This window comes from Lepidochelys kempii, chromosome 2 (genome assembly GCF_965140265.1).
Source record: "Lepidochelys kempii isolate rLepKem1 chromosome 2, rLepKem1.hap2, whole genome shotgun sequence".
NCBI classification, from domain to species: domain Eukaryota; kingdom Metazoa; phylum Chordata; order Testudines; family Cheloniidae; genus Lepidochelys; species Lepidochelys kempii.
Genome location: NC_133257.1, coordinates 1,780,586 through 1,807,050, shown reverse-complemented (window position 1 = coordinate 1,807,050; position 26,465 = coordinate 1,780,586). Strand labels below are relative to the sequence as shown.

Here is a 26,465-nt window from a genome sequence, read left to right as displayed (position 1 = left end):
CCCAGGGGGCCACAGCTCCCACCATGCACCACGCCGTGAGGCCCTGGAACGCAGCCCCTGAAGGCTACGAACCTCACGGTGGGGGGCGGGGGGAGGATGCACCTGCCAGCGCGCCGTGCGTCACCGGAGCCTGAGGCCCAGTGATCAGACTACAACTCCCAGCATGCAAAGCGTGGCCCCGGGCCCAGCCTCTTCCGCCCGCCCTGTCCCGTGCGGCGCATTGCAGCCTGGGAGTTGTAGTCCTCGGGCTCCCGCGGCTCCGAGGGGTCGGGCACGGACCTACTCGCGTCTCGCTGGCTCAGTCCCGGCCGGTCTCCCCGCGGCGGCGGCTCCCTCACTCCCTGGGCGCCTGTAAGCGGCAGAGCGGGCGGGGAAAGCTCGAGCAGGGCGCCTCCGCCTCGGCCGCCGTCCGACTCCTCGCCGCGGCCCGCCGGGCCTCCGCCCGCCTCGACATGTCCCCGGCTAACCGGGGTGGAGCGACTGACCGACGGAGCGCGCACTCCCCTGGCTAGCGGCGGTCACCGGCCCGTCTCCTCAGGCGCCGGACGACAACAAGAGCCCCGCCCCCCCGCCGCGTTTGACCCGCTGCCCCCTCTGTCCGCCCATTCCTATTGGAGGAGAGAAAGGCCAATCATCGGACTCGTAACCTCGTATTGGCTAGAACGGATGCAAATCAAACTCAGAGGCCCCCCCTACCGACGGGAGAGAGCCTGCATCTGATTGGCTGCGGCTTCTCAGGCCCTGGTTGGCTGGCTGGGACAAAGCCGGAGCCGCTGTCAGTCCCGTGCGGGTGGCCTCGCCCCGCTGCTCCGGCCGGGGAGACAGAGGGGGAGGGGGCGACAGGCTTCAGGGGGCGTGTCCCTGCCCCGGCTCCCGGGAGGGGCCAGTCCCCTGCCTTCCCCCATAGGAGCATCCTAGGCACCCCACCCTAGGGAGGGGCCAGGCCCCTGCACCCCCCATAGGGGCATCCCAGGCACCCCACCCTAGGGATTGGCCATTCCCCTGCACCCCCCATAGGGGCATCCCAGGCACCCCACCCTAGGGATTGGCCATTCCCCTACACCCCCCATAGGGGCATCCCACGCACCCCACCCTAGGGAGGGGCCAGGCCCCTGCACCCCCCATAGGGGCATCCCAGGCACCCGACCCTAGGGATTGGCCATTCCCCTGCACCCCCCATAGGGGCATCCCAGGCACCCCACCCTAGGGATTGGCCATTCCCCTGCACCCCCCATAGGGGCATCCCAGGCACCCCACCCTAGGGATTGGCCATTCCCCTACACCCCCCATAGGGGCATCCCACGCACCCCACCCTAGGGAGGGGCCAGGCCCCTGCACCCCCCATAGGGGCATCCTAGGCACCTCACCCTAGGGAGGGGCCAGGCCCCTGCACCGCCCATAGCGGCAGCCTAGGCACACGGCACCCCAGGGAGGGGTCAGTCTGCTGCACCCCCCATAGGGGCAGCCTAGGCACACGGCACCCCAGGGAGGGGCCTGTCCTCCTTACCTTGACAGGAGCAGCCTAGGCACTGCTTCCCCCCACCCCTTCCACAGAGTGGGGGTTCACCCACCAGCCAGATCTGCCCCCGCCCAGGTCCGTTGCACACATTCCCCATCAATTCCCCACCCTTATTTCACCTCTTGCCCAATAACTCCTCTCCCCCCCTTGGGGGACCCATCCTTTCCAGCAGCTGATACCAGCCCCAGCCTCTCAGGCTGGCCTATCCCTGGCATAGGATGTAGGAGCTCACACCCTTTGCTCTCGGATAAGGGCCTTTGCACCATAGGGTAACATCAGGAAGTTGAAACTTAGCACATAGCAGCTGTGTTAGTCAACAGAGGTCTGAGCAGAGTGCAGACTGCACAGATGCTGGCTGGCTAACTGGCTGTCTCTTTCCAGGGTGAATTTAAAGTTAGGTCCTGATTTAAAAGGTACTCAATGGTGTGAGCTGCTTCAAAAACTATGCAGACACTTATGAGCTTCACAGACAGCTGCGCTCGACAGGAACACTAAACCAAGAACTGAGATAAGACAGGTGCATGGAACACAGGATTTCGAGCGGCAGGACCCGGCTATGGGACACCTAGGAGAGCAGCTGAAAATGAACCTGACCATGTCCCAATCTGAACGCAAGGCCCGCCTCTTTGATAAGGACCACATGACACATCCCACTAACAGATCAGCCAAGAACTGGGGACTTTAGAGGGGAAGAAGTAGAAGGGAAGAAAGAATTTTAAAAAATAAATGAAAAAAGCCAACCACCCAGAAATGGCTTCAGGAACAAAGGAAACTGTGAGAAAACGGCCACTCGGTGTGATCTTTAATTGTTGTATGGCACTTAGATGGGAGCTTGACACTCTGCAAATCAGAACCTAGACATTCTTTTCCCTGAGGACGGCGTATTCATTTCATGTCCATTTGTACTGCTGCTGTACTCCTTCCTCTGGCTGGGAAGAGATGATTAACCCTCTCTCTGCCAGCTCTGTAGGGGGCTGTGCACCCTGGCATACCACGTCAAACCCCACAGTTGAGATAAGCCCAAGCACTTTCTATTTTGTTTTCTGCCAACAAGAAATCAAGAGGGTTATGACCCTGCCTGGGGAAAATAGGGGTGGGCAGGTGTGAGATTTCAGCCCCAACTGAGCGAATATGATTTTCCTTGGATGTTGCCAGACCAAAACAGGCAAGAATGAATGTTTGCAAGGCTGACTCTGAGGGCTTGCATTGGACAGGTCTTTCGTGCTTCCCAGCCAAGCTCCGTGAGCTCCTAATGGAGAACATGCAGCTGTAACATGCACATGGTGTGGCTACTCACAACTTTGCAGTAACAGCAAGGAGACCCCTAGTTCCTCCTGCATAGGCCCCTACTACTTGAGTTACAGAAGAATCTCCTTTAGCAGAGACCAGCGTAGGGCCCATGACACACACTGGAGCAGTTGTGCTTCTCTTCGACCTGGGCAGTGGTGCACATACAAGCTAGCCAATTAACTACTCTTATGTTTTTATTACAATGACAAAGCAGTTCATAAAAGCCAGTGTGGTCCTGGTAGGTTAGTAGCCGGTCATTGACAGTAGCCTGTCAGAGATGCTTCAGAGGCAGGTGGAAGGAACCCCTGGGCAAACATTTGTGCACTAACATTTGTGAGCAGTAAATAATGAAGAGGACAGGTCAGTTATACAGTGCTCTGGATCACATGATAAGCTGGGCACAAGCAAACATGATGCATTTTTAAATGGCCAAATGTGAGGTCAGACATCTAGGAACAAAGACTGTAGGTCACTGTCACATTACCCAGGGTACAATCTGGACTGATGGACAGCTGTGTCCCTTAATTCTCCAACCTGGGGTGCCTTTTACACTGCTTCGCTGTGACAACCACTACTACTGGTCCGTCCACACGCCTCCAGCATGTAAATCACCCCCAGCTACACTGTATGAGTGCTCTAGCCAGCTACTCCTGAATTACCTTACAGGCAACGGCAGCAAACTCCCAGTCCCAGACTTTCCCCAGAAATGTGCATCTGGTACTGCCTAGTGCCCTCCTGAACAAGAGAAGCTCATAGAAAGTCCGTTGTTTCATTAATAGAAAATGAAAGGCACAAACCTTGTTATCGCAGATGGAGTAAAACTTCAAAAACAAATTTATTAACTACAGATAGATTTTAAATGATTACAAATAACGAGGCATAAAAGTCAGAATTGGCTACAAAGTAAATAAAAGGAAAAATGTATCTAATACCTAACTGAACAAGCTATGTGAATTCAAAGCAAAGGTTTCTCTCACCACATACCTTAGCAGTCTTGCTGGCTGGAATCCTTTCAGTCAGGACCCCTCCCCCAGTTCAGTGTTCATTTCCTTGTCCTTCAGGTGTTGTTGATGCCATGAGTAGAAATGAAGGGAGAGAGATTTTGGCGCCGCCGTTCCCCTTTCTTATAGCTCTGTTTCTTTGAAAGTCAGCTGAGGTTCAGGAGACGACAGTCTGTGGGACAGGAACCTCCAGCTGTTTCTCTGCCAACATGTACATTTCTCACTTACACCCTTTCTCTTGCCAAAGAATGGCCACTTTACCAGGTGACAGTCCATTTTGATTTTGTTGACACCTGGCTGAGGCCTCAGTTTGCCTTTTGTCTTTGAGGAACTGGTTTGTGCCTGCTCTTCTAAATTTGGAATATGTCTTAGTAATGTTATATAGTAGAGTCTTATCACTTTACAAACAACGTTGTCACACATATTTTACCAGGACAATAATGATCAGCACATTATGAGTTTCCAAATTGTACCTCATAAGACATACTTTGTACAAAATCTATTATAGCTTTGTAAAAAGGGTGAACATAAGGATACAGACTGTCACAGCCATACTCACAGGATCAGGAATTCTATCCTGGGAAGCAGGGACTCTGGAAAAGAGTTGGGGGTCATGGTGGACAATCAGCTGAACACAAGCTCCCAGTCTGATGCTCTGGCCAAAAGGGCTTATATGATTCGTGGATGCATAAACGGGAATTTTGAGTAGGAGTAGACAGGCTATTTTACCTCTGTCTTGGCACCAGTGTGAGTCCTGTGTCCAAGCCTAGTGCCCACAGTTCAAGAAGGATGGTGACAAATTGAAGCGTGTTCAGAGAAGGGCCATGAACATGATTAAAGGATTAGAAAACCTGCCTTATAGAGACTGACTCAAGGAGCTCAATCTGTTATAGCATAAAAGAGATGGTTAAGGGGTGGCTTGATCACAGTCTATAAGTACCTACCAGGGGAACAAATATTTAATAACCATAGAATCACAGAAGCGTAGGACTAGAAAGGACCTCAGTAGGTCATCTAGTCCAATCCCCTGCACTCAAGGCAGGACTAAGTAATAACTAGACCATAATGGGCTCTTTGATCTAGCAGAGGAAGGTCTAACACGATCCAATGTCTGGAAGTTGAAGCCAGACAAATTCAGATCGGAAATAGGGTATACATTTTTAACAGTGAGAGTAATTAACTATTGGACCAATTTACCAAGGGGTGTGGTGGCTTCTCCATCAGCCGCGTCCCGCTGCATGTACCTGCCCGTGGCCTGTTCAACAAGCCCACAGTCCCCTGTACTGCCTGCCCGCTGCCTGTCCCCACTGCCCCAACCCGCCCGCTGCCCGCCTGTGCCCGTCCCCACTGCCCGCCTGTGCCCGTCCCCACTGCCCCAATCTGCCCACTGCCCCAACCCGCCCGCTGCCCGACTGTGCCCGTCCCCGCTGCCCCAACCAGCCCACTGCCCCAACCCGCCCGCTGCCCGCCTGTGCCCGTCCCCGCTGCCCCAACCCGCCCGCTGCCCGCCTGTGCCCGTCCCCACTGCCCCAACCCGCCCGCTGCCTGCCTGTGCCCGTCCCCACTGCCCCAATCTGCCCACTGCCCGCCTGTGCCCGTCCCCACTGCCCCAACCCGCCCGCTGCCCGCCTGTGCCCGTCCCTGCTGCCCGCCTGTGCCCGTCCCCGCTGCCCGCCTGTGCCCGTCCCCGCTGCCCCAACCCGCCCGCTGCCCGCCTGTGCCCGTCCCTGCTGCCCGCCTGTGCCCGTCCCCGCTGCCCCAACCCGCCCGCTGCCCGCCTGTGCCCGTCCCCACTGCCCGCCTGTGCCCGTCCCCACTGCCCGCCTGTGCCCGTCCCCGCTGCCCCAACCCGCCCGCTGCCCGCCTGTGCCCGTCCCCACTGCCCGCCTGTGCCCGTCCCCACTGCCCCAACCCGCCCGCTGCCCGCCTGTGCCCGTCCCCACTGCCCGCCTGTGCCCGTCCCCGCTGCCCGCCTGTGCCCGTCCCCACTGCCCCAATCTGCCCACTGCCCGCCTGTGCCCGTCCCCACTGCCCCAATCTGCCCACTGCCCGCCTGTGCCCGTCCCCGCTGCCCGCCTGTGCCCGTCCCCACTGCCCCAACCCGCCCACTGCCCCAACCCGCCCGCTGCCCGCCTGTGCCCGTCCCCGCTGCCCGCCTGTGCCCGTCCCCGCTGCCCCAACCCGCCCGCTGCCCGCCTGTGCCCGTCCCCACTGCCCGCCTGTGCCCGTCCCCACTGCCCGCCTGTGCCCGTCCCCGCTGCCCCAACCCGCCCGCTGCCCGCCTGTGCCCGTCCCCACTGCCCGCCTGTGCCCGTCCCCACTGCCCCAACCCGCCCGCTGCCCGCCTGTGCCCGTCCCCACTGCCCGCCTGTGCCCGTCCCCGCTGCCCGCCTGTGCCCGTCCCCACTGCCCCAATCTGCCCACTGCCCGCCTGTGCCCGTCCCCACTGCCCCAATCTGCCCACTGCCCGCCTGTGCCCGTCCCCGCTGCCCGCCTGTGCCCGTCCCCACTGCCCGCCTGTGCCCGTCCCCACTGCCCCAACCCGCCCGCTGCCCGCCTGTGCCCGTCCCCGCTGCCCGCCTGTGCCCGTCCCCGCTGCCCCAATCTGCCCACTGCCCGCCTGTGCCCGTCCCCGCTGCCCCAATCTGCCCACTGCCCGCCTGTGCCCGTCCCCACTGCCCGCCCGTGCCCGTCCCCACTGCCCCAACCCGCCCGCTGCCCGCCTGTGCCCGTCCCCACTGCCCCACCCGCCCCCCGCTGCCCGCCTGTGCCCGTCCCCGCTGCCCCACCCGCCCGCTGCCCCACCCGCGCCCCGTGTCCCGCGCGGCCCGGAACGCTGCGGCCGGGGCGTGTTTCCAGCCGGCCGGCGCGGAAGTGCGGCGGCCGCTCGGCTCGGCTCGGCTCGGCTCGGCGGCGATGGCTCTGCCGGGCGCGCCGGCCCCCGGGCCCCCCAGCAGCCCCCCCAGCGGCCCCGCGCCGCCCCCCACCGTGCTCATGTCCGTGCGCGTCTGGGCGGCGCGGCCGCTCGGCCTCCTGCCGCCGCCCGCCGGGGCCTCGGCCGCCGGGGACGCGCTGCTCCGCCTGCAGCTCAGCGTGCGGCCCGGGCCCGCCGGGGAGCCGCTCTTCCGCCTCGCCCTGCGCCACACGGACGCCCGCCGGAGCGTGGTACGGGGGGCCGGGCGGGGGGCTCGCGGGGGCAAGAGCCTGGGGGGTGGGGCAAGGGGGTCCGGGTGAGGACCTGGGGGGCTGGGTGGGGTATGACCTGAGGGGGGTGGGGCAAGGGGGTCCGGGTGAGGAGGGGGGGTAAGGACCTGGGGGGCTGGGTGGGGTATGACCTGAGGGGAGTGGGGCAAGGGGGTCCGGGTGAGGAGGGGGTAAGGACCTGGGGGGCTGGTGGGGTATGACCTGAGGGGGGTGGGGCAAGGGGGTCCAGGTGAGGAGGGGGGGGTAAGGACCTGGGGGGCTGGGTGGGGTATGACCTGAGGGGAGTGGGGCAAAGGAGTCAGGGTGAGGAGGGGGTAAGGACCTGGGGGGCTGGTGGGGTATGACCTGAGGGGAGTGGGGCAAGGGGGTCCGCGTGAGGGGGGGTAAGGACCTGGGGGGCTGGGTGGGGTATGACCTGAGGGGAGTGGGGCAAAGGGGTCCGGGTGAGGAGGGGGGGTAAGGACCTGGGGGCTGGTGGGGTATGACCTGAGGGGAGTGGGGCAAAGGGGTCTGGGTGAGGAGGGGGGGTAAGGACCTGGGGGGCTGGGTGGGGTATGACCTGAGGGGAGTGGGGTAAGGGGGTCCGCGTGATGGGGGGTAAGGACCTGGGGGGCTGGGTGGGGTATGACCTGAGGGGAGTGGGGTAAGGGGGTCCGCGTGAGGGGGGGTAAGGACCTGGGGGGCTGGGTGGGGTATGACCTGAGGGGAGTGGGGCAAAGGGGTCAGGGTGAGGAGGGGGGGTAAGAACCTGGGGGGCTGGGTGGGGTATGACCTCAGGGGGTGGGGCAAAGGAGTCAGGGTGAGGAGCGGGTAAGAACCTGGGGGGCTGGTGGGGTATGACCTGAGGGGGTGGGGCAAAGGAGTCAGGGTGAGGAGGGTAAGACCTGGAGGGGTATGACCTGAGGGGTGGGGGTCTGGGTGGGGGCAAGGCAGGCTGGGGGGCAATAAGAACAGAGGGGGTGGGGGGAGACTGAGGCAGGAAGCGGAGGGCCTGGGCGGGGACACATAGTGAGGGAGCTAGGAAGGGGGTAAGCACTGAGGGGTTGGGGAGAGGGCAGGTACTGGAGGTTACAGGGGTTGTGGCCGGAAGGGTCTGAAGAGGACAGTTACCCCCTCCTCTCCAGGGTCAGTCAGCGCCTGCTCCTCCATCCCAGCCCCTCTCTCTCTGCCTCAGCATTGGGGTTTCTGCACCCCGGTAGGGCCCGCCACTCGTCCCACCCCCCCGAAGGAAGGGGCCCCGTTTGCTCAGCTGCTTTTGAGGCAGGAGTTACACAGGTCTGTGCTGCCCGAACCTGGTTACTGACCCTGCTTCCAGAAGAGGATTTCATGACTGAAATCTCCCATCCTGTGGCTGCTTAGGGGTCCCATGTGGGACTAGCCCCATGGAGCCGATGCCCCCAGCAGGGACCCACCTAGACTGGCCCCCGCTGACCCCCTTGTTGGCAGTGTCAGCAGAAAAGCCAAGGACTGAATAGACCCTGGAGCCTGAACTCTCTTCTCAGCCTTCGGTTCCTCCAAGGCAGGCGAGGCAGCTACTGGGGACCGTGTGGAAGGCAGCTCTGCACTCTCCCAGCTCTGGGGATGATGGGAGGCCTCCAGAGGCCAGAGGTGTTCCCCCATCACTGGTCACAAGTGTCCATGTTTACACACAATCTTTACAAACACTTGTCAGGTTTCCCTGTGAGCGTCATGGGCAGCAGCCATTCTCTGCTTCAAGGCTGGGCTAGAAATACATTCCCCCCACCTGTGTATGGCTGTGGATCATGTACAGTAACTCAGGATGAGGCAGCCCTGAGGGGTTCTGCAAAATAATTCAGGTGATAAAGTCCTTCGTCTCTGCTGTGTGTGAGAACAGAGGTTTGTGTGCATTTCTGACTGAGGGGATTGAGTTCCTGGCCGTTGTATAGGATGATGTCTGGTGGGACGGGAATTCTGAAGGGTTGTCTCACCCCCAGTGTACGGCAAGGCTGGTGAGGAGAAGGAGCTGCGTTTGCATCGGAGAAGCAGAGTTCTGTTAGGTAAACAGGAACGTCAGCTTTCCCTCTCTTGCCCCTCACATCCTTCTGGGTCCCAGCCTGACATGTATTCTATGTCCGTTCTTATGCCGTGCTCATGCCTGTAGGGTCTGAGTGCCTTGTATGAAACGACACGACCAGCCTCTGTTCTGGGGTGTGTGTTCTCTCATCCTCTCTCCAGGGGAGAAGTGTGTGCAGGGGGGTGCTTTGTTTTGGTAGTTTAAGCATACTCACTGCTCTGTGTCTGCCAGCAAAGGCCGGTTGGAGAAATGTGCCTGACTCTTGAAGTGGAAGGTAGGGAGGTTTAGGATGGTCCGTATGTTGTGGGGGAGTTCAGGCCACAGGCTCAGGCTGGCCCGGAGAAAGTTCTGTCTCCTGCACAGGCAAGTTTTACCCTTATTGCAGAGAGTCCATTGTGCCAGAGGAGTGGAGCTGTCGACTGTGGTCTTCATCCCGGAACGTTAGGCTCTTTTAGCTACGCTGGGCCCAGGCCATGGAGCACATTAAAGATACGGACCAAGATCTTGGCCATTGTCTTCCATGAATGCCTCAGCCAAGAGGCCAGTGTCCACAGCACTCACCTCTCCTGCTGTAACTCACCTTTCTAACCTCTCCTTTTAACTCTCTGATGGAGGCTTTACTCATTCAGCTCTGAGTGCTGATAGCTGCGTGCTGTCAGAAGGCTCCATCTTCGCTCTTCCTATCCTCTGGGAGCACCGACTTGGACTTGAACTTTCCCAGCTTCAACCATCACATGGTTTCTGTGGAGATGCCACCTGACTCCATCTCCCTCTGCACTGACTGCCTCCTCCTCCCCCTTCTCTGCCAGCCCTGGATACTTCAGTCTGAAGAGCTTCCCGAGTTGAACCCTTTCCTCTCTCTTCTGCCCCTTACTCTCCACTGAAACAGCATTCCCAAAGTCTCTCATGACCTCTTCCTAGCTAAAGCTCAGAACAGTCATTTCCTCTCTTTGACCTGTTGGCCGCCTTCAGCTCAGTTGTCCGTGCACTTCTGGAAATCGTGTCCTCCCTTGGCTTCCATGACTGTCTTCTCCTGCTTCTCTAATCACTCCCTCTGCGTGTTTTTTGGGGGATCCTCCTCATCCGCCTGCAGCTTTCTGTGGAAGTTCCAGTGGGCTCTGTCCTTGGTCCCCATCTTGCCTCCCTCTGTACCTTATCTCTGGTAACCTCATCTGCAAACACAAATTCAGCCTCCCCGCTCTGACATCTACCTCTCTGCCCCAAACCTGTTTCCCTCTTTCCAAACTGAAATCTTGGCCTGTCTCTGTGACCTCTTCTCATGGATGTTGTCAGTAGCTACCGGTGTGGTGCTCTGCTCTTGTTCGATGATCATAGAATATCAGGGTTGGAAGGGACCTCAGGAGGTTATCTAGTCCAACCCCCTGCTCAAAGCAGAACCAATCCCCAATTTTTGCCTCATATCCCTAAATGGCCTCCTCAAGGATTGAACTCACAACCCTGGGTTTAGCAGGCCAAAGCTCAAACCACTGAGCTATCCTTCCCCCCAACTGATGATAACAGTCGGCTGCGTGTGTGTTCCCTCTGTGTGCTGCCCCAGCTCTGTGCAGAAGGCTGGCACAGCAGACCCCGAGAGAACCCCCAAAGACCACAGACTCTGGTAAGGTACGAAGGCACCTGGCCCGGTTTATTGTCCAACGAAACACAGTAATAGTTCCCTATAGACTCTACAGGACGTACTACGAATATGTGTCCCTGTAATGGACACAGCTCAGTCAGGGGTGGGACACTCCACTGCCCCCTAGGCCGGACCCAGGGATGTATTCTTATACACAGGTACAAACAAGTTACATAACACTCCTGACATATTGAGGTGCAACCCCTTTACGTAACAATGCACCACCCTTCTACGCAGTAAGGTGCCGCCTCTCACCTTGTACACGTTGGTTAGAACAAAACAACCCTATCCATCATCATAGCCTTTTGCCCCTGTCCTTGTTATCTATGTGGATGGTATAAGAATGTTCTTGTACCATTTGTGTATGGCTCTGGTATCCAATGCACTTTAGATATAGGTTTATGCAACAGCATATCCTTATGCAACATCAGCCCTTTCCTTGCCAGCGTCTGTGAGCAGGGCCTGCCTCTGGCTCAGAGCTGAACTTCGCTTTATGTCAGCAAAGTCTTGACCATTACTTTAGCTCAGGCCTTAGGTCTCATACCGGGCCTCTGATACCAAGGGTTTATTTTTCAGGGCCTCATCTTATTACATTGGCTATCTAGCTGGCAGCTCGAGCTCAACTTGGCTAAAACTAAGCTCTTAATCTCCACCCTTCCCCAAACCCTCCCTGCTACCTCCTTCCTTGATGACTGTGGACAACACTACCATTCTGCCTGTCATGCAGGCCCGTAACCTGGGTGTCATCTTCAACTCAGACCTCTCTCTAGAGCCTCGCGTCCAGACTGTACAGATCATGCACAACATTTCTGCATCATGTCTCTAAGATCCAGCCTTTCCTCTCCATCCACACAGCTAAACTTTTACCCAGGCTCTCACCATGTCCTCTCTCATTGCCGCCTTCTCTCTGTCGTCACACATGAGGTCTTGCCCTGCTCCTGTCCACTCAAAATGCTGCTGCCAGGATCGTTGTCCCAGCCCGGAGCTCTGACCGTGTCACCACCCACCTGCATGTTTACACTGGCTCCTCCTTCTCTAGCTCATCAACCATACGCTATTTGTTTACATTTTCAGGGCCTTTTGACTGTCCCCATACTACCTGTCACCTCTCAGTCAGTACTGAAAGGTTGAGTCCTGCCTCCAGTCAGCTCAGGATTCCAGCCTCCATCACCCGCTTGTTGAATTTTCAAACAAGCCCCTTCCTGCTTTCTCCTGTGCTGCCCTTCACTCTGGGGAGGAGCTTCTTGTAAACATCTGTAAAGCTACCTCATTTCCTCCTCCACATCCTTAATGCTCTCCTTTGTCCTGATGCCTACAAAATACTTGACAGGTGGGGCATGATGTGCTGAGAGCACAGCTTATGCTGATCAACGCATAACTCTTGTTGTTTCTTCCTCCTCGTCCGTCAGTCTGTCTGTCTGTATCCACCTAATGTCTCATCTTATCCTTAGGTTATAACTCTTTGGGCCAGGGACTCTCTCTTTGGTCTGTTTGTACAGTGCCTAGTGCAGTGGGCTCTGGTCCATGACTAGGGCTCTAGGTGCCACAATGAGACACATAACACTCCCGTGACAGTCTGTCTGTCACTGGGACACGCCGGGGCATCCACCCTAACCGTGGCTCCTGAGGAGATCCCCGTTCAGGGTGATTGCCTCACTGCTGCCGAAGCCCCAAGTCTGGGGGCAGATATGCCCCTCATGCTGGTGCGTGCACATCCACACTGGCATTCCCATGGGACGTCAGCTGCGAAAGAGCTGGGTCCAGCAGTAAAGGGGGCTTTGGGATTCCCTCTCGTTCTTCCTAAATCCCCCACCCTCAACTCCAGGTGGTCCAGGATGCTGGAGCCTGGGAGCAGGACCACCTCTCCTCCAGCCTCTGCCAGGGCATCCTGTCCACTCTCCCCTCACCTCTTCTCTCCGCTTCCCTGACCTCCTGTCTCCAAATACAATCAAACAGCTTCCTCCTGTTCCCAGAGCTCTGTCTTCCCGCCCTGCTTGCCTGGAACGAGTTAGCCACCTGCCTCCCCTGCACTGCTCTGCTCCAGACTGGGGCTCCTGCCCCGCTCGCCTCGTGCGCACTGCTGTTCGATAGGAAATCACCCCCGCCCCACTAGTATTGTCATGTTGAGCGCTAATGCGGGCAGAGCAGGTAAAAACGCTTGTGCCCTGTCTGCACTAGTGCTCCCTCTGGTGCCCGAAAAGGGGCAGAGTGCCCCTGGGATTCTCAGTTGAGGGGTGCTTTCCTTTATGCTGTCTCATCTGCCTGATGCTCATCTGCCTCCAAGTCCCTCCCACTCTCTAAGCTTTCCATTTCCATTGGTGTGTGGGGGGCTCTCTGGACACTGCTGAGTGTGTGGAGGCTGCTACAGGAAGTGTGATCTGGAAAAGGCCAGGGCCTCTCAGCTTTCACTGGAAATGTTCCCTAGGCCGGGCAAGCTGAGGTCATGTCACCTTCCCTGCTCGCTGCTGTCTGTGCTGCGTTGGTAGCTTAGCTGTGTCTGTGCAGCCCCTTACCTTCCATGAGACAGGAGCCTGCTCTCTGCTGCATGCCTGGCTCGTGTGTGTGCTGGATTATAGAGGGCAAGGGACATCCCCTAGTAGAGGGTGTTGCAGTATTTCCAGTGGGGGTGAATGGAAAGGAGACAAGTTTCATTTTGTACTTCCGCTGGCTCGGTCTCCCTCTCTGATCGCTTACCTGGGGACTCTGGACAAGTTCGCTTCTGTCTGGGGTTGGATTTCAAAAAAGAGCCTTCTTAAGTGAATCCCCTTCCCTACCCCATCTCTTGGCACAGCTGACCTCCAGGGTGGGTGGGTGGGTTTGCGTCAGCAGAACCCTGGCTGGGGGTATTTTCCCTCGGGCTGTAAGGCTGCTACTGGACTGTTATTTACAGGACGAGCAGGGGAGTGCACTAAAAACCCTCCTTTGTAGCATCTTAGGCTTAACAGTGCCCCCCTTTCTAAGCTGAAATGCACAGGCTGAGTCAGTGTAGCTCAGCGCCCGCCCCACAATGGCACTTCGGTCATCTGCCCTTTTAAAGAAACAGGTTTTCCTGGCTTGTGCAACACATCAGGCTGGTGACACTGCCGGGTCAGGCTGCAGGGCAATGAACCTAGCTCCAGTGCTGCAAGCAAGTGGCAAACGACTTTCTCCTCTGCTGGTGGGACTGGGAGTGAATGTAAAGACATGTGAGGGCACTTCATGGAAGCCCGTCTTCCACCACAAGCACAGCCAGGCTGTGGAACCACCGGGTAACGCTCAGACCGGACATGGTTTGGAAGGGTAGCTCGCCGCTCCCAGATCTTACCGGCCGCCCGGCCAACTCAGCAGGGCTTCTCTCCTCTCTTCTCTCCGAGGAAGTGGGCTGTCGCTCACGAAAGCTCATGCTCAAATGAATGGGTGAGTCTCTAAGGTGCCACAAGTCCTCCTGTTCTTTTTGCGAATACAGACGAACACGGCTGCTCCTCTGACACCTCTCCTCTCACAGCCAGTTCAAGCCACTCCCTCCAACCACAGGCCCTTTCCTCTCCCATATCTGACCTCTGTCCTGCTCAGAGCACCTGCTAGGTTGGAGACCTGCCCATCGCCTCTTGGGAGGATCCCTATCTTGGGCCTTTGCCAGGTTTTACAGCCGTCACAACAGACTTTGCTTAAGAGGCAGATAGAAATGATCTCAGGACTCCCTGCCTTTTACAGCACCCAGAGGTGCGCTGGGTCCTTAATGCAGCAAATGGACAGACGAGCTTCCTGCCCCCCAGCGCTTAGTCTCCTCTTTGAGGCAGCTCTAGGAGCAGGTGTAACAAGCAGCCAGGAGGCTGGATGAGGAAGGACAGCCATGTGCTCATCCTGACAGTCCCCTTAGTCATACTGCATGGGGTGTGAATTCTCACGCTCCTCAGAGGAGGTCTCCTTCCTGCCCACTCTTCTGTGTGATGGCTTCACTGTAAGGATCCTGCTGCCAAGTGCTGTGCGTGTGGCTGTCATTGATTGCTCTCTCTGGCTTCTCATTGGCTCAGGCACGATACAGCTTCCAGTTACTCACCAAGTACAGGTTTCAGAGTAACAGCCGTGTTAGTCTGTATTCGCAAAAAGAAAAGGAGGACTTGTGGCACCTTAGAGACTAACCAATTTATTTGAGCATGAGCTTTCGTGAGCTACAGCTCACTTCATCACCAAGTACAGTAGCTAATACCCAGGTCACTCCTCCTTTTAATCTCCCCCACCTGCATCCATGGTGGCTGAGGCTCCAGCATTGGGCTTGCATGCAAGAGCCAGAAAGTGAAATGGCCTGGGTCTAATTTCATGGGCCCAACTGAGAAGAAACAGAAAACCCCTGCTTCGTGGATTGCTGCGGGGAGGAATACATTCAAATGTTCAACTCTAGTAACTGTTGGGGTAGGGGGTGTTTAATACAGAAAGTGAAACTTAAAACAAGAAAAGACAGACAATGTCCCTTGAACCTCCTTCGCCTCCCCCATTTTTACATGCAGCATTAAAACCTAACGCAGCCAGGTGCCTGCACTGCCCTCCTGTTGTCTTGCCCCTGGTTGAACTGTGAGAGGCAATGCATGGCCTGTTGGTAGATCTGGAAAGCAGTGAGGCCCTGCAGAGCTCCTCTCCCCTTTCTGAGAGAGGCAGCAGGGACAGCCAGCTCTCCAGAGCTGCCTGGCTTTCACCAAAGGTAGCTTTAACCTGAAGTAAGGCTAGACTAGTGAGACTTTCCAGACAAGTTATTTATATTGGGCCATGGCTGTGCATGGGCCGTCAGAGGCCATAGACGTGAGGTCCCTGCCCCCTGGAGTTCAGTCTCAGGTTAGACAGAAGAGAGGATGACTGGACATGGACAGTCTGACAAACAGGAGACGCTGTCATAGGTGTGGCTAGAACCAAAGAATGGCCATACTGGATCAGACCAATGGTCCATCTAGCCCAGTATCCTGTCTTCCAACAGTAACCGGGGCAATTTGAGTGATCCATTCCGTCATCCAGTTCCAGGTTCTGGCGGTCAGAGGTTGAGAGACAGCCAGAGCATGGGGCTAATAGCCATTGATGAACCTATCCTCCAGGAACTTACCCAGTTCTTTTTTGAACCCAGTTGTAGTTTTGGCCTTCAAGCCATCCCCAGCCAAGCAATTCCGCAGGATGACTGTGTTGTGTGAAGGGGTACTTGTTTTTGTTTTCAACCTGCTGCCTGTTAATTTAACTGAGTGACCCCTGGCTCTTTTGTTGGGTGAAGGGGTAAATCACACTTTTTCTCCACCCCAGGCATGATTGTATAGACCTCTGTCACTTCTCTCCTGGGCCGTCTGTTCCCCAGCTGGACGGCACCAGCCTTTTTAATCTCTCCTCAGACGGAAGCCATTCCATCCCCCTGTCATTTTTGTTACGCTTCTCTGCACTTTTTCGAATTCTAATATATCTTTTTTGAGATGGGGCAACCAGACCTGCACACAGTGTCCAAGGTGTGAGCATACCATGGATTTATATAGCAGCATTATGGTATTTTCTGTCTTATTATCTATCCCTTTCCTAATGGTTCCTAACTTTCTGTTCGCTTATTTTGTCTGCCACTAGACATTGAGTGGATGTTTTCAGAGAACTAGCCACACTGACTCTCAGATCTTTTTCCTGAGTGGGAACAGCTAAATTAGACCCCATCATTTTGTATGTAGAGTTGGGTTTGTGCTTTCTCATGTTTGCATTTATCAACACTGAATTTCATCTGCTCTGTTGTCACCCACTGTAATGAGATCCCTGTGGCACTCTTTGCAGTCTGCTTTGGCCTTAATTGTAGCACCCCCTGCTGGCAGAACATGGCACTGCAAACCTCCTCAATTTCTCCTCACCAGGGTTTTCTGTCTGTCTGGGAGATTCACGTGGCTCAGTCACTTGAAGTTCCAGCTCCCTTCCAAAGTAATACAAGTCCAGACAAGCAAAGGTTCTTCTGCCCTGCCTGGGCTTCTTCCCACCCACCTCCAGACTCCGCTCTGGACTACCTTGAAGTCTCTCTGCTCTGGGGTAGAAGGCTGACTCCCAGGCTGCTTCCCAGAGTCTCCTCCTTCTTCCAGCCCTTCCCTCAGGACCTTCCACAGCCACTCAGCTTGCCCCCAGGCTTCCTCCTCCTCCAAACTGAGTTCTCTGGGCCCTGTTATGAGGCCCGGGTGTTTCAGGCTGTCACCTGACCCCAATTAGTCCTGGGAGGCAACTAAATTATGGCACAGGTGGGGCTAACTGGACAGGGCTGGCCAGCCCCAGGCCTTGTGGCCCTTATAGGGGAAGGCCACCCTGTTACAGAGGGGCCTCGGGATTGGGGGAGAGGTCTCCTCTAAGAGCCACTGCACAGGGCATTTCTAGGTCTCACTCTTTTTAGATGCCTGTTGTGGTTTTGTTGTGCCCAGAGGGTAGCAAATAGAAGTGGCAGTGGGTGGTGCCCTCACTGTGTGGTGATGGAGCCAGCTGCGTCTTGCTGAAATACGCTCCTGTGAGAGACCTTGGGCTGAGGTGGTGCAGGACAGGCGGAGGATTGCAGAACACTTCTGTTTTGGTAACGTGTGAGCTGTGCACTGCCAGTATTTTAGTAGCACGTCCTCGTGTACGCTCAGCATGGAAGCTTCTCGGGATGGAGCTGCTGTTGGCCGTGATCCTGCAGACTTAGGCACTTGCTTAACTTCACTTGCAGCAGTTTTCTTAAGCACGTAGTACAGCATCAGCCCTTAACACCTGGTAAGAGGGTCTCTGGAATGTCCCAGGTTACTGGAGCCCTGGCCAAAGATGTGGGCCAGAGAGCAGTGTGTATGTGGCGGGGAGGGGGAAGGCATGTTGCCTTGCTCATGCCTCAGGGTGGCCTCATGACCCTCTCCTTGGTCTGTCCCCAGAGCATTGCTGAGTATAACCTCAAAGACATCTCGTACTCGGTGAAGAACACCTCGTGCCACGAGCTGACGGTCCTTAGCAGCTCAGACAACCCGATGGTGTTTCACTTCGAAGATGAGCGGGAGGCACAGAAGTGGTGGACTGTTGTCAGCAGCTCCCTGCGGGAGGTGCAGAAAGGTCAGCAATGGCAGGCCGGGTTCTCGGGCTGGCTGTGTCCGGGTAACATTCATGTGTTACAGAGAGAGACGCAGGGGGTGTAATGCAGGGGCAATGCCAGGCTTCTCCTGGCCCAGGGCAGCTGGCACCTCACCCAGAGCCCCACGGCCATAGCCGCTGTATGTAACAAGGAGCAGATTGCAGATCCCTCTGTGACAGAGTGGGGAGTATTGACCTGGTGTGACAAAGTGGGAATGTTCTTCATGTTTTCTCTGAATACTGGGTAGGTGCCTCAGTTCCAGCGATGGGGAGCTCCGCCGTGAGGACCCCCTGCTAGCCGTGTGGGTCACGGTGCCCCCGGTGCTCACCGGGCTCCTTCCAGTCCCTCCCCTATCCATAGGGAAGAGGGGCCTCGGAAGGCCCTCGGCAGCAGTCTGACCCCTTCCAGCTGGGACAGGCACCGGTGCCCGTGCTGCATCTGCTGGGCTTCTTCCTTCAGGGACAGGGATCAGCTCCTCTGAGTGATCCTCCTCCTCCGGCTGGGCAATCAGCTGTTCTTTGGTGAGCTTTCCAGTGCGCAGCCCCCTCTGCCTGCACAGCTCTACTAGGTCCCTCTAAGGAGATGGTTATACATCTTCCCGCTGTTCCCAAGTTGCTGTGGACTTGCAGGCCTGTGTGCTCTCAGCTCCCCACAATTTCCAGGAAGAACCCCTGCTGTGCCAGCCCTTCTCCAGGTAACCACCTCTCCCCAGGGTCAAGCCACAGGCTCCTCCGTCCCTGGAACCACTCACCAAGGGGACCCTGTTCCTGCAACAGTCCTTCTCTCTCCCAGGGTCAAGCCACAGACTCCTCTGCCCCTGGAATTGCTCACCGCAGTCCACAGGGGGACCCCATTCCTGCAACAGTCCTTCTCACTAGTCATACACTCCCAGGGGTTAAGTGTAGCTTCTCTGACCCCCGAAACTGCTCCTCTCTGAGCCTTCAGCACGTCTGGTCCTCGTTAATCCCCCTTCTTTTAACTGCTTCCCAGTCACTTACTGAAGGAAGCGCCATCCACGGTGTGCAGTTAATCCCATCGCTACCACCAGTTGTCACGAAGTGTGTGGGAGACAGGGCCCTGCACCTCCACTTCCTGCGATTCACCATGACTCTCAGCCAGCCAGTAAAACAATGTTTATTAGATGACAAGAACACAGTTCAAAACAGAGCTTGTAGGTACAGACAACAGGACCCCCTCAGTCAAGTCCATCTTGTGGGGCAGGGAGCCCAGACCCCGATGCCGGGCCTCCCTCCGTTTCCCCAGCCAGCTCCAAACTGAAATTCCCTCCAGCCCCTCCTCTGGCCTTTGTCTTTCTCTCAGGCAAGGAGACCACCTGATCTCTTTGTTCTCCAACACCTTCAGATGGCACCTTGCAGGGGAGGGGCCCAGGCCATCAGTTGCCAGGAGACAGGGTGTCGGCCATTCTCTATGCAGACAGCATCACACCTGCCCTCTAAGGCTCTGCAACAATCACACACTCTTATCCCACCACCTAGATACTTAAGAAATGCATAGGGGAAACTGAGGCACCCAGCCAGTATTCAGAGAAAACATTAAGAACATTCCCACTTTGTCACACCAGGCCAATACTCCCCATTCCGTCACACCCTCTCATATGGGGATAGGGACAGCAGGCAGGCCTGGTGCTGCTGTTAAAGTGGCTCACTTGGGTATCACTGCAGCCTCCGCCTCTCACACCCGCTGGGTCCGGACGGTGAGGTGCGTGTCGTTGGAGGTGCACAGCGGGTCTCTGGCGGTAAGCAGCAGCTTGGCTTTGCTCTGTCAGCGGTGGCAATCCGGTGAATAGTGCTCGCTGGGGGCTCCAGGAGAGCAGGGGCCTGTCTCTGGCTGGGCTGTGCACTGGTTGTGGTGGGATGCAAGCAGGCAGGTGGTGTTTGTGTCAGGGCAGGGCTATGGGCGGCTGGTGTGCACTGGTCAGTTACCAAGCTGGGGACAGGAGTCGGGGTCGAGCTGGATCAGGCTACCAAGGAGTCAGCGTCAGGCACCAGGTTACAGACAGGAGGCAAGTAGCGGAATCAGAGACGAACCAGGGTCAGGAGCTGGAGTCCAGGGCCAAAGCAAGGTATGGGCTGGAGTGGAAGTAAGCACACAATCTGTGTGTGCTCAGACAGCCCCTGATTGGCTTCCTGGTTTGTATCCCGGCATTGGCAATCAGGAGGCTACAGTACTTCCGGCAGTGCCTAGTTTCACAGGGTCCCCCAGCAGGAAACTGGCCTGAGGTCCCATGGCAAGGCAGAAGTTGCGGCAGCCCAGAACCTCCATGGTCCCAGGTTCTAGTCTGGCAGGTGCTTACAGGCTGGGTGTCAGCGGGACTCAGCTGGGGAGAAGCAGGCAGCAGAACTGATGCTCTCCCAAGCACCACCCACTCTGACACCAGAAGGAGTCGCCACTCACAGATTATATAGCTCTTCATGTGGCGGCTACTCCTCTCTGTGCTGTGATCAGCAAGAGACGGTTAACATTTACACTGCAGGGATTAGGGTTCTGAATTAACACTCAGCTATGATGAATGGTGCAGTCCATAATCTTCGGGCGGTGGTTTCAGGTTGGCTGTAGGCTCAGCGTGCATTAGAATCATAGAATCTCAGGGTTGGAAGGGACCCCAGAAGGTCATCTAGTCCAACCCCCTGCTCAAAGCAGGACCAATTCCCAGTTAAATCATCCCAGCCAGGGCTTTGTCAAGCCTGACCTTAAAAACCTCTAAGGAAGGAGATTCTACCACCTCCCTAGGTAACGCATTCCAGTGTTTCACCACCCTCTTAGTGAAAAAGTTTTTCCTAATATCCAATCTAAACCTCCCCCACTGCAACTTGAGACCATTACTCCTCGTTCTGTCATCTGCTACCATTGAGAACAGTCTAGAGCCATCCTCTTTGGAACCCCCTTTCAGGTAGTTGAAAGCAGCTATCAAATCCCCCCTCATTCTTCTCTTCTGCAGACTAAACAATCCCAGTTCCCTCAGCCTCTCCTCATAACTCATGTGTTCCAGTCCCCTAATCATTTTTGTTGCCCTTCGCTGGACTCTCTGCAATTTATCCACATCCTTCTTGAAGTGTGGGGCCCAAAACTGGACACAGTACTCCAGATGAGGCCTCACCAATGTCGAATAGAGGGGAACGATCACATCCCTCGATCTGCTCGCTATGCCCCTACTTATACATCCCAAAATGCCATTGGCCTTCTTGGCAACAAGGGCACACTGCTGACTCATATCCAGCTTCTCATCCACTGTCACCCCTAGGTCCTTTTCCGCAGAACTGCTGCCTAGCCATTCGGTCCCTAGTCTGTAGCTGTGCATTGGGTTCTTCCGTCCTAAGTGCAGGACCCTGCACTTATCCTTATTGAACCTCATCAGATTTCTTTTGGCCCAATCCTCCAATTTGTCTAGGTCCTTCTGTATCCTATCCCTCCCCTCCAGCGTATCTACCACTCCTCTCAGTTTAGTATCATCCGCAAATTTGCTGAGAGTGCAATCCACACCATCCTCCAGATCATTTATGAAGATATTGAACAAAACCGGCCCCAGGACCGACCCTTGGGGTACTCCACTTGATACCGGCTGCCAACTAGACATGGAGCCATTGATCACTACCCGTTGAGCCCGACAATCTAGCCAGCTTTCTACCCACCTTGTAGTGCATTCATCCAGCCCATACTTCCTTAACTTGCTGACACGAATACTGTGGGAGACCGTGTCAAAAGCTTTGCTAAAGTCAAGAAACAATACATCCACTGCTTTCCCTTCATCCACAGAACCAGTAATCTCATCCTAAAAGGCGATTAGATTAGTCAGGCATGACCTTCCCTTGGTGAATCCATGCTGGCTGTTCCTGATCACTTTCCTCTCATGCAAGTGCTTCAGGATTGATTCTTTGAGGACCTGCTCCATGATTTTTCCAGGGACTGAAGTGAGGCTGACTGGCCTGTAGTTCCCAGGATCCTCCTTCTTCCCTTTTTTAAAGATTGGCACTACATTAGCCTTTTTCCAGTCATCCGGGACTTCCCCGGTTCGCCACGAAGTGTGTACTCCTGATTCACGTTTCAAAGGTTTTCCTCACAACTGTAAGGGCTAGAGACTTAGATATCTGTGTTTTTGTAATGCTAGCTGAGATTCTGGAGCCCACGGTGGCAGCCCTCAGGAGTACCGGCAAACTGAGCAGCCACCAGCCAGCTCTGCTTGACCTCTGAGTGCCAGAGCTTTGCAGCAGGGTGAGGGTGCCATGTATCTTCTCTCGGGCTGCAGTCAGCCATGGAGAGAACTCACTGCCTTGTCTGTACATTTTAGTACAGATGGGTCAGTGGATTTAGTGCCAATTCAAGCCAGGGACTGCTGGGGCTGGGTATGGCATTGGCTGGTTCCCTGCAGCACTCTGCCAGCGCCTTGGCGTGAGATTGAGAGACTCCTTGTTCCAGCAGCTGCCCAGAGTCTCTTCTTCCCGCCCTGGCCTTGCCTTTGCTAGGAGGGAAGATAAGCCTCACCATGAGGGAGCGAACTTGTGGTGACATCCCAGGGTGGAGGAGGCCGTTGGAGTTTTCATACATGTTAGCAGGTTGAGATGAACCCCAGTGCTAACCCGTGTGGAAGCGATGCACTGCTGTGTCCACACTAGATGTTACCTTGTGGTAAGAAAACACCTTTTTTTCTAGTGTAGACGCATGGCATCCCCAGGAGAGGGCACCTCCCGGCACGGCTTGCTCTGCACTTCCTCAGCAGGGTGCAAGAGGAGGTGTCTGCCCCTTGAAGTGCTATGGGTGGGGAGGAAACAAAGCCGGGGAGCGAGAGGCTGAGGGCAAAGCAGACTCGCAGAAGGGGGGTGTCTGCACATGTTAGTTCGGGACTGAGCTTGGGCTGGTGGGACAAGGAATGTTGCAGGGATCCCATGTCACTTTCTAACAACCCTCTCCCCCACTGCTCCCCAGGCAGTCTGAAGAAGCCAGGGCGGAGCAGGGGGTCTAGAGGAAGGGTCTGTTACAGAGGGGCCCTTTGAGATGGGGAGGAAGAGCGTGTGCTGTTGGGGGTTGTAGCATCCCAGGGGAATCACCTGGAAAGTGGGAATCTGAGATTGAAATGGTGGGAGAAGGTCTGGAGAGATGGGAAGGGGCCTGGGAGTAACTGCACGGATTCCCCCAGGACGGGAGGAGCAGAAACATTGTCGCTGCCCAAAGGGTTGCCCTGAGGACCAAGGGAAAAAACGTGTGCCTGCTCCCTTGGGTACGGTGATTGTCGGGGTAACTGTGACCGTGGCGGGCTAAGCACTTCAGACCGTGCACACGTGAGCTGACATTAGCCCTTTGGTTGCCGGACACCTGGGTGGGGCAGATGGCGATTGCACCCCTGCCATTTGCAGCCCCGCCAGGAAGCCCCCACGTTGACCCACCTTTTCCTTGCTTCCCAGGGATAGTGCTGGCTTGGCTGCACTGTCTCCTAGGGCTACAGTGTCCCCACCGACACTCTCCTGGTTCTCTTTCAGCTGCCGAGAGTCCCAGTGTGCTGGTGTCCCAGCCCTCTCCCCTGCCCTCAGCCAGCGGGAATGCCCTGCCCGCGCCGCCATCGGACGCATCTCAGCCCTTGGAGCTCTCCAATAAAGGTAGGGAAGAGTGGAGGATTCCTTGGCCCTTCGCGTAGGGCAGGAATTGTCATTGCACGGACGCCGCAGGCATGAAGGCCCAGGGCTAGGAGCCCAGCTCCGCCTGCTCCCCATGCTCAGGCTGCCAGACTCTTCTCTGAATGCTGCCAGCTCTGTTGTCCTGGGACACAATGGCCAGAGATCAGAGCCTGGGCGCTCAGCCCGTGGCGGGGGGCTCGGTTTGGACGCTCAGGTCAGCCGAGTTCAGCTTGACAGAAATGACTAAACTATGGGTTGTTTCAGCCAGCGCCATTCTTTGCTCCCACAAAGTCCCCTTTTCTCTCCTACCACCCTGCGTGTGCCCCTCTAGCAAGGGCCAGGGCCACGCCGGCTGAGGCACCCAGAGGGGTTGTTGCAGTGCAGCCGTGGGCTGCTGCTCCTTCTGGGGGCTGCACACCCATCCCTGGGTGGCTAGAGCCGGGCTGACCCCGTGGGAGGAGCGCGTCCCCAGTCTCTCCGTGGAGCCTGAGCGCTGCTCCTGGACTAGCCGCTCGCCTGCACGCAAGGCCAGAAGCCGCACTCCAGTGCCCACCTCAAGGCAGGGTGGTGCCCTGTGGCGACACACTGACACAGGCTCCCCCTTGCTCTGTGTCTCCTGCCTTTCCTAGAGGAGTTAGCGCTCCGCCTGGCTAGAGCCATTGCGCTGGGGGACGAACAGGCAGCTTCGCAGTGCGCCGTGGCGCTGGCTCGGCAGCAGGCCTCCTTGCGCATCCTCCCGAAGGAATCCAGCTACCCCACCAACGAGATCAGGTGAGCGCCTTCGCACCCTGCAGGGTGCCAATGCCCGATCTCCCTCGCTCTGCCATTGCTCCTTACTCCCGCCCTGAGCATCCAGCCCTTCCAAAGGTGCCCTGGGGCCCTGGCCGGACTGGGGCCTTCAGATGCCACCAGACTGGAAACGGCCAGTAAGCCTCTCTCCTCTCCTAATGCTCTGCAGAGCAAAGGGTTTTACTTTGAGCTAGCTTGCCCCCTGCTGGGGCATGCGGGGAGCTCACCTTCAGCACGCCTTGGCCCCTCCGCCTTGCCGCTTGCGTCTTTCCTGGAAAGCCCTGGTGCAGGCACCGTGTGTGGGAGCAGCGCCGCCACGAACAGGTACTGCCTGGGAGTAACGTGTTGGCCAAGGCAGCGCTGGGCTTTCTCTGCCCCCTACAACCTGGTCGTCCCTGGCCTTCAGGGAGCCTCTAGAGCCAGTGGAGCACTAACACAGACCCTGCTGACGGGCCTGGTCTCTCCTCTCAGGATGAAGGTTGGAGTGGAAGATGCGACGTGCTCCGCCAACATCACCATCAGAGTCCATGCGCACATGTCCATCGGGACACTGAGGCAGCAGGTATGATGCAGTGCTAAGGCACTTCTCCTCCTGTGACTGCCGGGAGGAGCTGGGCCATGGGATGCCAAGTCCCACTGGCCCACAGAGTCCATCGCCTGCCTTTTAGCAGAGCTGCTCAGAAATGCTCCAGCCGTAAATTGTTAGCCGCGCTGAACGGCTTCCGGCTCCATGTCTGGAGAGAGAGCTGGGGATCCAGTCTGCTCCTCTCCTCTAGCAGGGCTGGTGGTTCTTCACTGGGGTACGAGGAACGCTGGTGGACACTAATTTGAACCCAGCTTGGCGCAAAGCCACAGGGTGGAGCTGAAAGCTTCTGGGAGGCGTGCTGTGTGGGGGCTGGCAACTACAAGCCAGTAAGCCTCACTTCAGTACTGAGCAAATTGGTTGAAACTGTAGTAAAGAACAAAATTGCCAGACACATAGATGAACATAATTTGTTGGAAAATAGTCAACATGGTTTTTGTAAAGGGAAATCGTGCCTCCCCAATCTACTAAAATTCTTTGAGGGGGTCAACAAGCATGTGGACAAGGGGGATCCAGTGGATATAGTGTATTTAGATTTTCAGAAAGCCTTTGACAAGGTCCCTCACCAAAGGCTCTTAAGCAAAATAAGCAGTCATGGGATAGGAAACAAAAGGTAGGAATAAATGCTCAGTTTTCAGAATGGAGAGAGGTAAATAGTGGTGTCCCCCAGGGATCTGTGTTGGGCCCAGTCCTATTTTAACATATTCATAAACGATCTGGAAAAAGGGGTAAACAGTGAGGTGACAAAATTTGCAGATGATACAAAACTACTCAAGACAGTTAAGTTCCAGGCAGACTGTGAAGAGCTACAAAAGGATCTCACAAAACTGGGTGACTGGGCAACAAAATGTCAGATGAAATTTAATTTTGATAAATGCAAAGTAATGCACATTGGAAAACATATAATCCTAACTATACATATACAATGATGGGGTCTAAATTAGGTGTTACCACTCAAGAAAGAGATCTTGAAGTCATTGTGGATAGTTCTCTGGAAACATTCACTCCGTGTGCAGCAGCAGTCAAAAACCGAATAGAATGTTGGGAATCATCAAGAAAGGGGTAGATAATAAGACACAAAATATCCTATTGCCTTTGTATAAATCCATGGTACGTGCACACCTTTACTGTGTGCCGATATGGTTGCCCCATCTCAAAAAAGATACATTGGAATTGGAAAAGGTTCAGAAAAGGGCAACAAAAATGATTAGGGGTATAGAATGGCTTCCGTATGAGGAGAGATTAATAAGACTGTGACTTTTCAGCTTGGAAAAGAGACGATGAAGGGTGGGTATGATAGAGGTCTATGAAATCATGAGTGGTATAGAGAAAGTAAATAAGGAAGTGTTATTTCTCCTTCTCATAATACAAGATCAAGGGGCCATAATACACGAACAAGGTAGCAAGTTTAAAACAAACACAAGAAAGTATTTTTTTCACGCAACGCACTGTCAACCTCTGGAACTCCTTGCCAGAGGGTGTTGTGAAGGCCAATACTATAACGGGGTTCAAAAGGGAGCTAGATAGATTCATGGAAGATAGGTCCATCAATGGCTATTATCCAGGATGGGCAGGAATGGTGTCCCTAGCCTCTGTTTGCCAGGTGACAGGGCATGGATCACTTGATGAATACCTGTTCTGTTCATCCCCTTTGGGGGACCTGCCATTGGCTACTGTCAGAGGACAGGATTCTGGGCTTGATGGACCTTTGATCT

The 26,465-nt window shown here is 56.0% G+C and overlaps 2 protein-coding genes across 6 annotated transcripts in view; one reads left to right on the top strand and one right to left on the bottom strand.

The window, feature by feature from the left end:
- MAF1 (MAF1 homolog, negative regulator of RNA polymerase III) overlaps nt 1–4,049 on the bottom strand; it is a 39,810-nt gene extending 35,761 nt beyond the window's left edge. Inside the window, exon 1 of one of the 3 annotated variants that reach the window (XM_073329825.1) lies at nt 3,794–4,049. The gene's annotated coding sequence lies outside the window, so the exon portion shown is untranslated. Of the gene's footprint in view, nt 1–279; nt 587–3,793 lie in introns of those variants that run through there. The other 2 variants (XM_073329822.1, XM_073329824.1) reach the window with 2 other exon arrangements.
- Nucleotides 4,050–6,670: 2,621 nt separating this feature from the next.
- Nucleotides 6,671–26,465, top strand: part of SHARPIN (SHANK associated RH domain interactor) — a 53,516-nt gene continuing 33,721 nt past the window's right edge. For all 3 annotated transcript variants that reach the window (XR_012157050.1, XM_073329818.1, XM_073329819.1), the window contains exons 1-5: nt 6,671–6,975; nt 17,558–17,732; nt 23,244–23,360; nt 24,008–24,149; nt 24,639–24,729. Coding sequence is in view for 2 of the 3 variants with exons in the window: in XM_073329818.1 (XP_073185919.1) it covers nt 6,727–6,975; nt 17,558–17,732; nt 23,244–23,360; nt 24,008–24,149; nt 24,639–24,729 (774 nt within the window). In the remaining variant the exon portion in view is untranslated. The remainder of the gene's footprint in view (nt 6,976–17,557; nt 17,733–23,243; nt 23,361–24,007; nt 24,150–24,638; nt 24,730–26,465) is intronic.